We start from the raw sequence: 12,312 nt of genomic DNA, 5'->3' as shown, positions 1-12,312 counted from the left end.
GCTGCAGCAGTGGATGCGGAGAAGTTTTGTCAGGGATCAGGGCAGGGGTCATATGCCCAGGCAATTGGTTCTTCTGGATCCAGAGACAATGAGCACACCAAGGAATAAAGAGATTTTTTTAAAGTTTTGAAACTCTGAGATTTTCACAGATGAAAAACAAAGCTTTGCACAATGGGAAGATTTCACAGCTCCTCTTCGCAAAAAAACTAAAGTTTTTTAAAAAGCACATTAGCTCAGAATGAGCTCTGAACGTCTAGACCAGGGCTGTCCAACCTTGGCAACTTTAAGACTGAACTTCAATTCCTGGAATTCCCCATCCAGCTGACTGGGGAATTCTGGGAGTTGAAGTCCACGGGTCTTAAATTAGCAAAGCTTGGACACCTCTTAGACTAATGTAAAGGAATCTCTTCTTGAATTTCTTACGAAATTGACTACGAATCTCCATCTTACGTGTGTAATGTTGTTATGTGTTATTTCCATACACCTTTACTGCTGCCATCCATGCATTTTATGCCGTACGCTAAAGAAATAAATGTGAAGGAGAAATCAAATTATGCCGCTAAACTCCTCAAAATACAACGGTCTTCCGCATTGCCTCTACCGAGGAATACAGAACATTTTAGATTTTTTTTTAGTCCGCTCATGTGACGCGTGAGTAATCCTTGTAGCAGATGAGGGCTCTCCGTCTCTTACACTTAGCATTTGATTCCCAAACTGTCACACAGAATTAAGCTCAGTTTTCCAAGGAACTGGATGGAATGGGAAGGGTGAAAAGTGTAAGGCGGCACAGAAAGTTGTGAAATATGCAAGTACACCATGGAGTGTTTTCGACTTCCTAATGCAATTTCCCTTCTAAATAATCCCAAATTTTTTTGTGTGTTGCGATAACACAATAACAGTGAGGACAATTAACGAGTGGAACAGCTTGCCACCAGAAATTGTGGGTGCTATCCATCTTTGGAGGTTTTTAAGAAGAGATTGGACAATCTCTTGTCTGAAATGGTATAGGATCTCCTGCTTGAGCAGAGGGGGCTGGACTAGAAGACCTCCAAGGTCCCTCCTAGCTCTATTCTAATTCTAACCAAAGTAGCTGAAGTCTGCTATGAATTTCTGTGAATGTAAGAAAATAAAGACACCCTCCCATGCGGCTCGACTCTCATGCAGTTTTCTTCGTAGCCTTACAGAAGCCATTCATTATTCCTTTCTTCGAAATGAACAATCAAATCATGGAATGAACAATATGCTATGTGTCAATTACACAACAGTTCCGAAATGAATGTTTGCGGTGATATGAGCTGGGATATTCATCATTATAGTTGTATTTTGTGTATAGCTGGGAATTTTTAAAATATTTTTTTAAAAAACAGATTTATTTTTAGATTTTAGAAGTGTACTAAATGCACTTTAAAGATGATAATTATAGATAATAAATTAAACTTTGCGTTTGATACTTGCTGTTTGTTAAGTTTGTAAATCCCAGGGGACTTTTTAAATTATATAATGTATTTCATTAGGAAACCATCATTTGGAAAGTGGGTTAATTAAAGATTCCTTAATATTTATCTGCATTGCTTAGGGGGTTTCATGTCTTCCTCTCAGCCTTTTTCATATAAGTAGCCGAGATTTGTTGCCTTTCGTGGAAAAATCATTCCTGTTCTTTTCCTTTGATTTAGCTTCCTTGAGACCAGAAGCTGAAAACCAATGCTCACTATCATCTTAATTTCATTTGTCTGCTGCAATGTCCCATGTTAATAAACAATTCTCCAAATCTTTATAAATGTTCCCTTTTCCTTCTAATCTACTTCTCAAAGATTTCTTTGAAGCCCTTGGCCAAATCCCTCAGTTTGACTCGGTAATTTAAAATGGATATATATATATATTGATAAAAGAGAATATTCGTAGTTCAGGGTTGAAATGTGGGGTCAGGGCTAAGATAGTAATCCAATATATTTTATATACTAGTGGCTTGGTGGGTTGGTTCCTTAATTAGGCTGCTGTTTACTTTTTTTCTTAGTTAACTACCCAACTAAAATGAGAGCAAACTCCACTCCCTCTTAGCATGGATGATGTTACCAAGTTTGGTAATGAAACGCCTGCAAGAAAACAATCAAGGTCAGAAAGCACCAAGGAGCCTATGGATGTACATACGCTTCCTCTGGTTTCTTCTGTTTCCCTCTCACACAAAGGGAGCCTTTCCTCTGCTTTATCTCCATTTAAAAAAAAAATTTCTCTTGAATTTCTGGCTGAGCCGGGAATCTGGTGGATTCCAGCTGACCCCTAATTTTTAAGAAATGGCCTTTTCGAATACAGCTTCTTAGAATCTGCATGCGTTCCTTTTGTCCTCTTGGTGTAGCTGTGGCAGTTTGGTTTGCAAGTCTGAAAAACGGCCACATGAAGAGGAAATTTTAATTTGTGCTAATTATTTTGTATATCTGTGGTGAGCATCCTTGGAGTTCAGCTTGTACGAGTCCAGTTATACCTCAGTTTCAGTGGCGGGTTCCGGATCCTGCTGCAACCGGTACAGTTGCAACGGGCGCCAGCATCCTCCACATGAATGAATGCAGTGCTCTCATGCGTCTTAACGTCCAGCGATGCCTCTGCATTGCTCCAGCTGCTCAGCTGAGTGCAGGAGCTGTACGCACCATACCGGAACGGTACCTGGTGCTCCAGGCAGGCTCCCATACGCCCGTACCGGGGTGTACCGCCTGCAATCCACCACTGCTCAGTTTCCAGTCATGCTAAATATTTCCAGCTTAGGCCATCAAGAAACTGATAGGTCTGTAGTAGAGCTTGGATCTGCTCGGTTTCCTCCCTTATATAGTGCTGCTGCTGCTGTAATCCCCAATCCTTGTAACATAATTGTTATCTGATTTTAATATTTGGCTTATTAAAATTGCAGGGGTCTGCATTTCTGTATTAATGAGACGATCTTGACTCTCATTTTACAAACTTCTGCAGAATAAATTAATGCTATTTTAAGGCTTAATCTGACAACCATAAAAATTCTCTCTCTCAAAAAATGGAAAAACCTAAACATAAAAATCCTTTGGTCTTATACAATACCTCAGAATAATACAACATCAGTTGTTTTCTATATGTCCTTCGGTATCTTTATTTTGGTACTCAAAGAAGCAGAAATAAGTAGTTCAACATCAGTGTAATGTGTTTAGACACCCCAGAAGGAGAAGAAAAAAAAAGTCATTTTTTGCTGTGTCACCTTGTTTAAACTTCATCTCTGATCAGCAGCGGTTGCAGGAACAATCCCGCTGTCCCCAAAATACACACGAGAATAAATACCCACAGGAAAATCCGATCAATTACCATGGCAACATATTTCCAGTCATCTTGAGTCTGGAAGAAATAAGCAGGAAAATTACATCAATTTTCTAATAATCTATTTTGTGCGCCTGCTATGCATATTTCAAAGCCATTGATTGTTACAGTTGTCTTTGCAGAGAGTACAATAAATAGTTTCAAAACTAGGCCTGTGGTTGAACATCTTCAAAAGGCAGACCCTCAGGTCTTCTGTCTCAAATCTATACTTGAAACTAAGAGGGGGACTTAAATGAAAAATAAGTCTTTGGCTCCTGACTTTCTTCCTTGCCTAATTTTGGTTATCTTTTTAAGCCTGAGGATGCGCTTGTTAAATATGGGAACGTAAACTATTCCGTGGAAATGGGAAGGCATTAAAATTACTGATGAACCTGTTGCCATGGAAGATAATTTGCAAAAAATACTCCTCTCTGCTTCCAAATAAATATTCAGGTGACCGGAAACTAACTTGATCTCTTGTTCACAAGGTTTGGTGAATAGGTGACTTCCCTATTTCCCCTTGGGGAAAAAAAAAATCTGTTTCCTATCGTTCTTAAAAAAAAGTGTGTATTTTTTTATATTGGTTTCTACGTCTTAAGCACTGTGACCTTTTCATCTTGCAAGTCACAAATTGCACCTCTTTATTGCCTGCAGAAGATCTAAGGAGTTCCTCCGTTCTTGGATGCTTCCACAGGCACCTGGCAGAAAGTAGACATGGCCTGAGACCACACAAGACCTTGGTTGATCTGAGCAGATGTTACTTGCGTGTGGTCAGGAAGTGACCAAAATGTGGACGTTGCAGAGCTATTAGTTGACGCCAAAGTTACCCAACTTGTGGACTTCAACTCCCAGAATTCTTCAGCCAAGCTTGACTTGAGGAATTCTGGGAGTTGAAATCCACAAGTCTTAAAAGTGGCCACAGTTGGTCACCCCTGATGGACAGTATCGCCTTACTAGCAAGAGGCCTCATCAAGTACGTTGTGTGAAGTGGAAATTAAAAGACATCCATACCTCCTTGGCTCTATTCTGTAGTTTCATGTTTTCAGCGATGTATTTGATGCTGTCCATCACGTCTCTCATTTCTGGCGATATAAGCGGAGATGGAAACAATGCATCCATAGACTCAGAACTGGAGCTCTGCGTCAGGTTGCCTGTGGCCTTTGAGTGTGTTCTATGCGCGTGCAGGCAGCACATGTGTGTAAACCCTTGGCACAAGAAGCAGTCTTGACAGTACCTGCTGTCGGGTACCTGGATGAGGTTCAAAGGCGCCAGCTCTACATGGGAAGAAGCCTTCCCTTTCTCGGGTCTGCCCTCGTCTTCGTTGCTGGGGGGCCGCGTCATGAACATGACACGGGGCAGAAATCGGAGGAAAACCACCTTCACCCACTCCGGCATGGTGTGCGTCCTGGGAGTTCTGTAGTGGACATTAAGTACGAAGACGGTGATAATGATGGACAGAGTGACAAACAACATGGTGAAGAGGAGGTACTCTCCAATCAACGGGATGACCAGCGACGTGGAGGGGATGGTCTCCGTTATGACCAGGAGGAAAACCGTCAGGGATAAGAGGACCGATATGCACAGAGTAACTTTCTCGCCACAGTCCGACGGAAGGTAGAACACCAACACCGTCAAGAAGGAAATCAGGAGGCACGGGATGATCAGGTTGATGGTGTAAAACAAGGGCAAGCGTCTCATGTACAAGGAATAGGTGATATCCGGGTAGATGGCTTCGCAGCAGTTGTACTTCATGTCGTGCTTGTAGCCGGGGGCTTTGATAATGGCCCACTCCCCGCTTTCCCAGTAGTCCTTCAGGTTCATGGCGGAACCGACGAGCACCAAGTCGATCTGCGCTTTGTCGTAGGTCCAAGAGCCAAATTTCATGGTGCAGTTCTGGTAGTCGAAGGGGAAGTAGGTCACGTCTATTTTGCAGGAGCTCTTAAAGATGGCCGGAGGCATCCACGTGACGTTCCCCGTGTAATTGAGCAAGGCTTTCGTTTTGTCGTCCACCTGGAAGTCTCCGATCGCACTGTCAAACACAATTGAGATAACGGGTTGAGCATCGAATAGGTTCTGGCAGTTGGGATCAAGTTATCAAAGTTGACTGAGCAAACTATCTTGGCAGAACATAGATGGGGGAAGGAGGAGATTCTCAGTCACCCAGATCATGATTGTCCCAAAAGTTCAACTGGGCTCTGTTTTTCCTTGAAGAGGTTTTCATCCAAGGAGCTTCTTCAGTTCTGACAGCACCTTTGGGTCAATGCTGGGCAGCACAGAAGGGGGCTCTCAAACGTTGGTTGACTGCAGGAGTCATGCCTATCATTGCCTATCTGGTGATTGGGAATATGCTACTCATGCAATTAAGCCATGCCTCCCCTCCTCCTCCCCCCACTCTCTCTCTCTTTCTTTCTTTCCTTTTTTCCTCTCTGTCTTTCTTCCTCTCCTCTCCTCCCTCTTTCTTTTTTCTTTCTCTCCCCCCTTTATCTCCCCCCTTTCTCTCTCTCTCTCTCTCTTTCTTTCCTTTTTTCCTCTGTTTCTTTTTTCCTCTCCTCCCTCTTTCTTTTTTCTTTCTCTCCCCCCTTTCTCTCTCTCTCTCTTTCCTTTTTTCCTCTCTGTCCTCTTTTTTCCTCTCCTCTCCTCCCTCTTTCTTTTTTCTTTCTCTCCCCCCCTTTCTCTCTCTCTCTCTTTCTTTCTTTCCTTTTTTCCTCTGTTTCTTTTTTCCTCTCCTCCCTCTTTCTTTTTTCTTTCTCTCCCCCCTTTCTCCCGCCCCTCTCTCTCACACACACAAACACAGAATGAGAGAGAGAAAACACTCATGAAATATCAGGTATATCAGGAAAGATCCACGAAGACTAATAGTGAGATTTACCCAAGTACTGTGGTGTATTTTGCTTGGAAATTTTTGCAATCATCTCTCTCTGGGATAGTAACATTAGCGCTTAGGTACATTACAGGGAAGAAAATTTAAGAAGAGGTCTAATTCCGTAATCTTACTTGTTATATAACATGATGTCAGGTTTCCAGATCTTATTTGATGGCACTCGGACATACTGGACGCCACCGTACTTCTCTGGATCCCACTTGAGTTTGTAATCATTCCAAATCTGGCCAAAGGAAAAAAAAAACTTGAGATTTTTTTTTCCAGGTGCACCCATTTCATCCAAAACACTAATCCTTAAGAGAGAAGAGCTTTACAGCACCTTAAGAACAAGCAAGCATCCTATAAATACTCCTTGCCTTACGACCATTCCTTTAACAATGGTTTGAAGTCACAACTGACCTGGAAAAAGTGCCTTACAACCCATCCTCAAAGTTAAACAATGGTTCACTAACCCCAACCCTTGCATGATTATAATTCAGGTACTTGATAACCAAAGACACGGCTGGCTGGGGGAATTCTGGGAGTTGAAGTCCACAGGTCTTCAAGCTCGGGCTTGAGGAAACACTCTTGCTAGCTAGACACATTTTAAGACGTGTGGACTTCAACTCTCAGGATCCCCCAGCCCCAGTTTAAGACTATAAAAGCTGAGCTGGCAAAAAGCCAGGCAGTAGACTTTTGGAAAAAAAAAATCCCCAGGCTAAAGGCAGATAGAGAGCTTGTTTTTTTTTTTTTTGCTTTTTACAGGCCGTAGCATTTCTGCAAGTTGCTGCAGAGAGAAACTGGGCCAACCACACTGGGATTTCTCCTTGCAAATTATATCCACCCCCTGCCCTGGATACCACTTCAGAAAGCAGCGTTCATCTGCTTCCAAAAAGAAAAGAAGAAGAAGAGGGGGAAAAAAACAGTACAAATAAGCTTGCAACAATTCATTAAGAGTTTAGCAGTTTAGGAAGAGAATTAGTTAGTACACCTAAAATAGGGACTAGGCAGGCCTTTTTTAAAAAAGTGCATCTAATTGTGAACACCTCTCTCTTTCTCTCTCTCTACCTTGTAGTCTTTCTGCCTTCCCTGAATGTTTGATAGAGAGAGGGGCTGTCTCTTGAACCCCAAGCAACTCATCTGCAACTTTCCTTTTCTACCGCCTGCTGCAAACTGACTCAACCTTCCAAGCAAAGGTGAGCGTGTTGTGATTTTTCTCTCCAAAAGCGTAATGCAGGCAACCTCTTGTCTTAACCAAAGACAAAGGAGACCCTCATTTTAGAGCAGGAATGTCCAAACTTGGCAACTTTTAAGACTTGTGGACTTCAAAACCCAGAATTCTACAGCCAGCTGGGGGAATTCTGGGAATTGAAGTCCACAAGTCTTAAAAGTTTCCAGGGGTATGTAAAGTTGGCAAATTTAAGACCTACGGATTTCAATGCCCAGAATTCCCCAACGAGCCAGGTCATAAAATCGGGTGTGACATGCTTCACTTAATGACTTATTGTGACTGCTTAATGACAAATTTCCTGCCCGCTATTGTAGTCCTAATACTAAGTGGAGGACTACCTGGTATTTGTTACATGCAAAAAAAATATTGACCATTAGATGTCAGCAGTGTATTAAAAGTGCATTTTCTAAAATCTGTGAATTCTTCATTCCCAAACCATCAATATCTGGAATAACTCTTTTACTTTAAAGACTATTTGGATATGCGTGTCTGAATAAGTGATTGTGCGTTGCAAAAAAAAAATGTTAAGAATCCTAACTCCTGAAAAGTTGAAATGTCTTTCTAAAACCACATTTCATTTTTCTTCTCTCTCATATTCTTTTTATACAAAATCTTATTTTCTTATTTATTACTTACATGCTTCAGCCATAAATTAGTCTCCATAATCTGGTTCACTTCATCCTGAGTGGGGGGAAAAAAACCATGTTCTGTATTTAAAAACCTGAATTATATAAAGCTCGGCTGAGCATCTGATCTAAAACAGCCAACCATTAGTACTTGAATGAGACACTCTCGGAAATTGCACTTATTGATTAAACTGCGGGGGGAAATGGGGAAAAAAATACTCAGGATGCTTAACCAGATTAAAGTTTTGAGATAAATAAAAGAAAAGGGTCTCCAGTTACTCACCACTTTGACCAGCTGAGATAAAGACACTTCAAACCAAACCATAACAGGATCGGACACATTTTCAACAGGCCTGATGATTTTGTTATAATTGGCAAACAATTCCTTATAAAGCCGATGTTCGTCATCAGAACAAAACATACCTGGAAAAAACACACCACAATTTTCCCTTGTACGGATCTGAGATTTCTGCTCTTTTGGGCGATCTAAGAAGCAATTCTATTTGTATCTGCATTTATTAGTTTGCCAAATATGTACGGGTATAAACATGGATATGAACAAAAGATATGAGTACAAATAGATGGGGACGGTAGGTCAGGGATGGTAGGCACAGCCCCTTTTATTGACCTCTTAGGAAAGAGGTGAGGTATGCGGTAAACAGTTAAAGGTTGAAGCTGTGGGGGTTTGAGGATGTAACAATGGAGTCTGTTGCTGAAGTCATATTTTCTGCAATCGAGTTTGAAACTCAAATACCTTGAGTTTGTATCGATTGTTTGCCCGAGTGTTATTAAGGTTGAAGCCAAAGAAGTCGTTGACAGGTAAGGACTTTGTAGCAGACAATTTTGTGAACTGTGCTTAGATCGTACCTGTCATTTTGCACATGTTTGACAAACAAAGAAACAAACAAATCCAATGGCATCTTTTCAGACTAATAGATTTTATCCAATGAGATCAACTTCAGCGACCTACCGCTCTCTTCATCAGATGCATGGAATGGCTGAAGTGAGGAGTGGTTCCTCCCAAAACTGCTGCCTTTTAATAAATTGTGTGTGTGTGTGCCTGAAAAAGTGCACTTGATCCTCTCTTGATTTTTGGCTATTGTACATAGACTGAGAGCAGCTGGCTTCCTCCAATTACGCAGAAGGAGGGAGCGCTCCAATTTAATTTCCTTAATGTTGATGTGGCAGGCACGGAAAGCACCATTTGCAATGTGTGTTTGAGAGATGGAATTGATGTGGACCTGCTGTCGTGGGCCGAGAAGTGTTGCTTTTGCTTGCGTGTTTTTCTTTTTGCTCTCCCTGGTAAAATAAAACCTTCGGGGGGCTGGGGAAGCAATCTAATTAAACAAACAAACAAATCCTGAACAAAAAAACAGGCTAATTTGGCAAAAGGGATTTGTTTTGTGTTAGGTAAATGGCCTGCATTTTAAATGGCACAAATCTATATTTGATTCATTTATATCTAGTATTATATTTTTTTCCCCTTGCGTGAATAGTGCTTGCTTTGTTTCAAAAAAAAAATTCATTACAATAACACATTTTGCATTATGCATTCTTTTATCAATAGAAGGCCCTCGCTAGCTTTATCATATGTGGAACATAACCAGAGATGAACCGGTCGTTTGCTGCTGATAGGTTAAACATCTGTGCCTTTATGTACATTTTCTCTAGCAGATAATAATCCACGAAAGGATTCAGACTTCATCAGAATTGCAGATAGATGATAGATAGATAGATAGATAGATAGATAGATAGATAGATAGATAGATAGATAGATAGATAGAGATAGATGATATAGATCAAGATAATAAATGGATAAAGATAATACAGATAGATATAGAGAGATGATAACGATGAGAGAGAGAAAGAAACGATATATATATAGAGAGAGAGCTGCTAAAACGTGCATTAATACATATTGAAATATTTAGTAGTTGTCCTTATACCACACCCAAGTCTGAATCAAAATACTCTTGCAAGCTGAGTTTGGGAAGGTTATAACTGGAAGAAATTGAGGGGAGGGGGGGAGAAATCTAGGGTAGAAAGAAGGAAAAAACGAAGAAGCAGGAAATGTTCCTCTTAGTACCACTGTCAAGATGGAAAGAGGAGGCATTGTTTGCTGACATACGCCAAGCCGTGTATGTTGGATAAAATGCTGTTCTGAAAGGGGGAAGTTGTTTTTAGGAAGTAGGAACTGAAAAGTTCTTATAGAGGACTTCAGCTCCTCCTTGCTTCAAAAGATTCTAGAGAAAACTGGCCCCGGACAAGTCTGACATCCTGAAGAATTTGAATTAGTGGACTGGTGGGGAATGTGTTTTCATCTCAAGCAACTTCCCCTGTTCCTCTCTGAGGACGTTTGCATGAGCAAATACGTTATTCAGATTCAGAATTGAGCTGGAAGGGACCTTGGAGGTCTTCTAGCCCAACCCCCTGCTCAATCACCCTCTTCCATTCCAGACAAGTGACTGTCCAGTCTTTTCTTTAAAAACTTCCAGTGACCCACAGCTGCTGGAGGCAGGCTGTTCCACTGGTTAATTGTTCTCACGGTTAAGAAATTTCTCCTTAATTTCAGGTTGCTTCTCTCCTTGGTTAGTTTCAAGGAGAAACTAATTATAATTATACTGAAGGCTTGTAACTTATGATTTAAGACTTATACGTTACGACTGAAGTTTTGGCTGCTGACATTTCTGAAACTTGGCGTTTGTTGAGGTTTTGCCATTTTTTCATCAAATCAACAGGGTGCTACACAGTCTTAGAAGCATTTGGTTGTTTCCAAGAGTCGAAACAAACTTAAAAGTCCTTTCATCAGGCACCTAGAAATATTTTCAACCCAGTTTGGCCAGAGAAAGAGGATTCTCAAATCTCAAGGTTCAAATATAAAATAACAGAATTAGAATATAAAATAACAGAATTGCAAGGGACATTGGAGGTCTTCCAGCCTTCCGCAAAGTCCTTAAAACCTGGCTGTTCCGACAGGCCTGGGGCTAAAGAGCTTTTGCCCCCCTCCTCGAATGGTATGGCTGTTGTGTGCTTTTAAATTGTGTATTATTATGTTCGTCTTTTTTATCCCCTGTCTGTACCCCCTTCCCTGACTTGAATTGTGAGCCGCCCTGAGTCCCCTTCGGGGAAAAGGGCGGCATATAAATGTAATAAATCCAATCCAGTCCAGTCCAACCCCCTGCTTAGGCAGGAAACCCTACACCACTTCAGGCAAATGGGTATCCAATTTCTTCTTGAAAACTTCCGGTGTTGGAGCATTCACAACTTCTGGAGGCAAGTTGTTCCGCTGATTAATTGTTCTAACTGTCAGGAAATTTATCCTCAGTTCTAAGTTGCTTCTCTCCTTCATTAGTTTCCACCCGTTGCTTTTTGTACTGCCCTCAGGTGCTTTGGAGAATAGCTTGGCTCCCTCTTCTTTGGGGCAGCCCCTGAGATATCAGGACACTGCTATCCTGTCTCCCCATCTCCTTCTTTTCATTAAAGTAGACATACCCAGTTCCTGCAACTGTTCTTCATATGTTAAGTATTAATCTTAGGATCAATATCATTCCTAAATATTGTTTTAGCCTTTAAAATTACTATTTTTATTCCACCCTTCTTATACTGGTCTATGACCATAATATATTTGATTTCTTTTGAGTCTACATTCGACTATGCTTATTTGGGCTTCTAATAGCACATTCTCTCTGGTCCACAATAATTTAAGCAGCAAAAGTCAATTTTATTAGATATTCCCAGGCCTTCTGTGTGTAGCAATGTTGAGTTTTCTTAACCAAGCCAGATTAGGAAAGAATTGTTTCAGGTGAATGGAATTTTCAGAAACTTTTAAAGAGCTCAATTTTTTTTAATTTGAAAAGCAGTGTTGGGAAAAATGGAAGCAGGTCTTTCTCAACAGCTAATACTTAAACTAGAAATATAAAAAACAGCCATTTATATTTATTTGGATAAAGTTGAATACCTAACAGTGGCTAGGATGAAAGGGGGAAAAAAAAAAGAAATAACCATTATTTAAATGCTTTAAAAATAATGTATTTAACTTATCCTTAATGTTATATGTTACTGATAACTCAGCCGTCCTCTTTCAGGCATTTGAATTCCATGAACGTTTACATTTTTTATCTTACTTGGAAAAAAGAAAGTTGCAAGGTTCTCTTGGTTGAAAAGGTATTAAAATGTGTGTGTGTGTGTGTGTGTAAATTCTCCAAAGACAACCCACTTAAGAGGCAAAGTAGTTTATTTTCTTGGATGCATAGAATTTCAATTTAAAGATTACTAATAGCTTC

The 12,312-nt window shown here is 40.7% G+C and overlaps 2 protein-coding genes across 4 annotated transcripts in view; one reads left to right on the top strand and one right to left on the bottom strand.

Moving 5' to 3' along the window:
- Nucleotides 1-12,312, top strand: part of HYKK (hydroxylysine kinase) — a 94,671-nt gene that overhangs the window by 33,832 nt on the left and 48,527 nt on the right. The gene's annotated exons all lie outside the window — the stretch shown is intronic.
- Nucleotides 3,223-11,577, bottom strand: CHRNA3 (cholinergic receptor nicotinic alpha 3 subunit). Of its 2 annotated transcripts, XM_032233408.1 has the most exons (6): nucleotides 11,538-11,577; nucleotides 8,313-8,443; nucleotides 8,040-8,084; nucleotides 6,307-6,416; nucleotides 4,324-5,341; nucleotides 3,223-3,351 (listed from the first exon to the last, which is right to left on the bottom strand). In XM_032233408.1, exons 2-6 carry the CDS (start codon nucleotides 8,352-8,354, stop codon nucleotides 3,223-3,225), a joined length of 1,344 nt encoding a protein of 447 aa, XP_032089299.1. In that variant the 5' UTR covers nucleotides 8,355-8,443; nucleotides 11,538-11,577. The 2 variants fall into 2 exon arrangements, with proteins under 2 accessions (XP_032089299.1, XP_032089301.1); XM_032233410.1 differs by lacking the exon at nucleotides 11,538-11,577 and having other exon boundaries at nucleotides 8,313-8,450.

Source organism: Thamnophis elegans, chromosome 16 (assembly GCF_009769535.1).
Source record: "Thamnophis elegans isolate rThaEle1 chromosome 16, rThaEle1.pri, whole genome shotgun sequence".
In the NCBI taxonomy this organism is placed as follows: domain Eukaryota; kingdom Metazoa; phylum Chordata; class Lepidosauria; order Squamata; family Colubridae; genus Thamnophis; species Thamnophis elegans.
The sequence above is the reverse complement of the archived record's forward strand: the minus strand, read 5'-3'. Positions and strand labels throughout refer to the sequence as shown.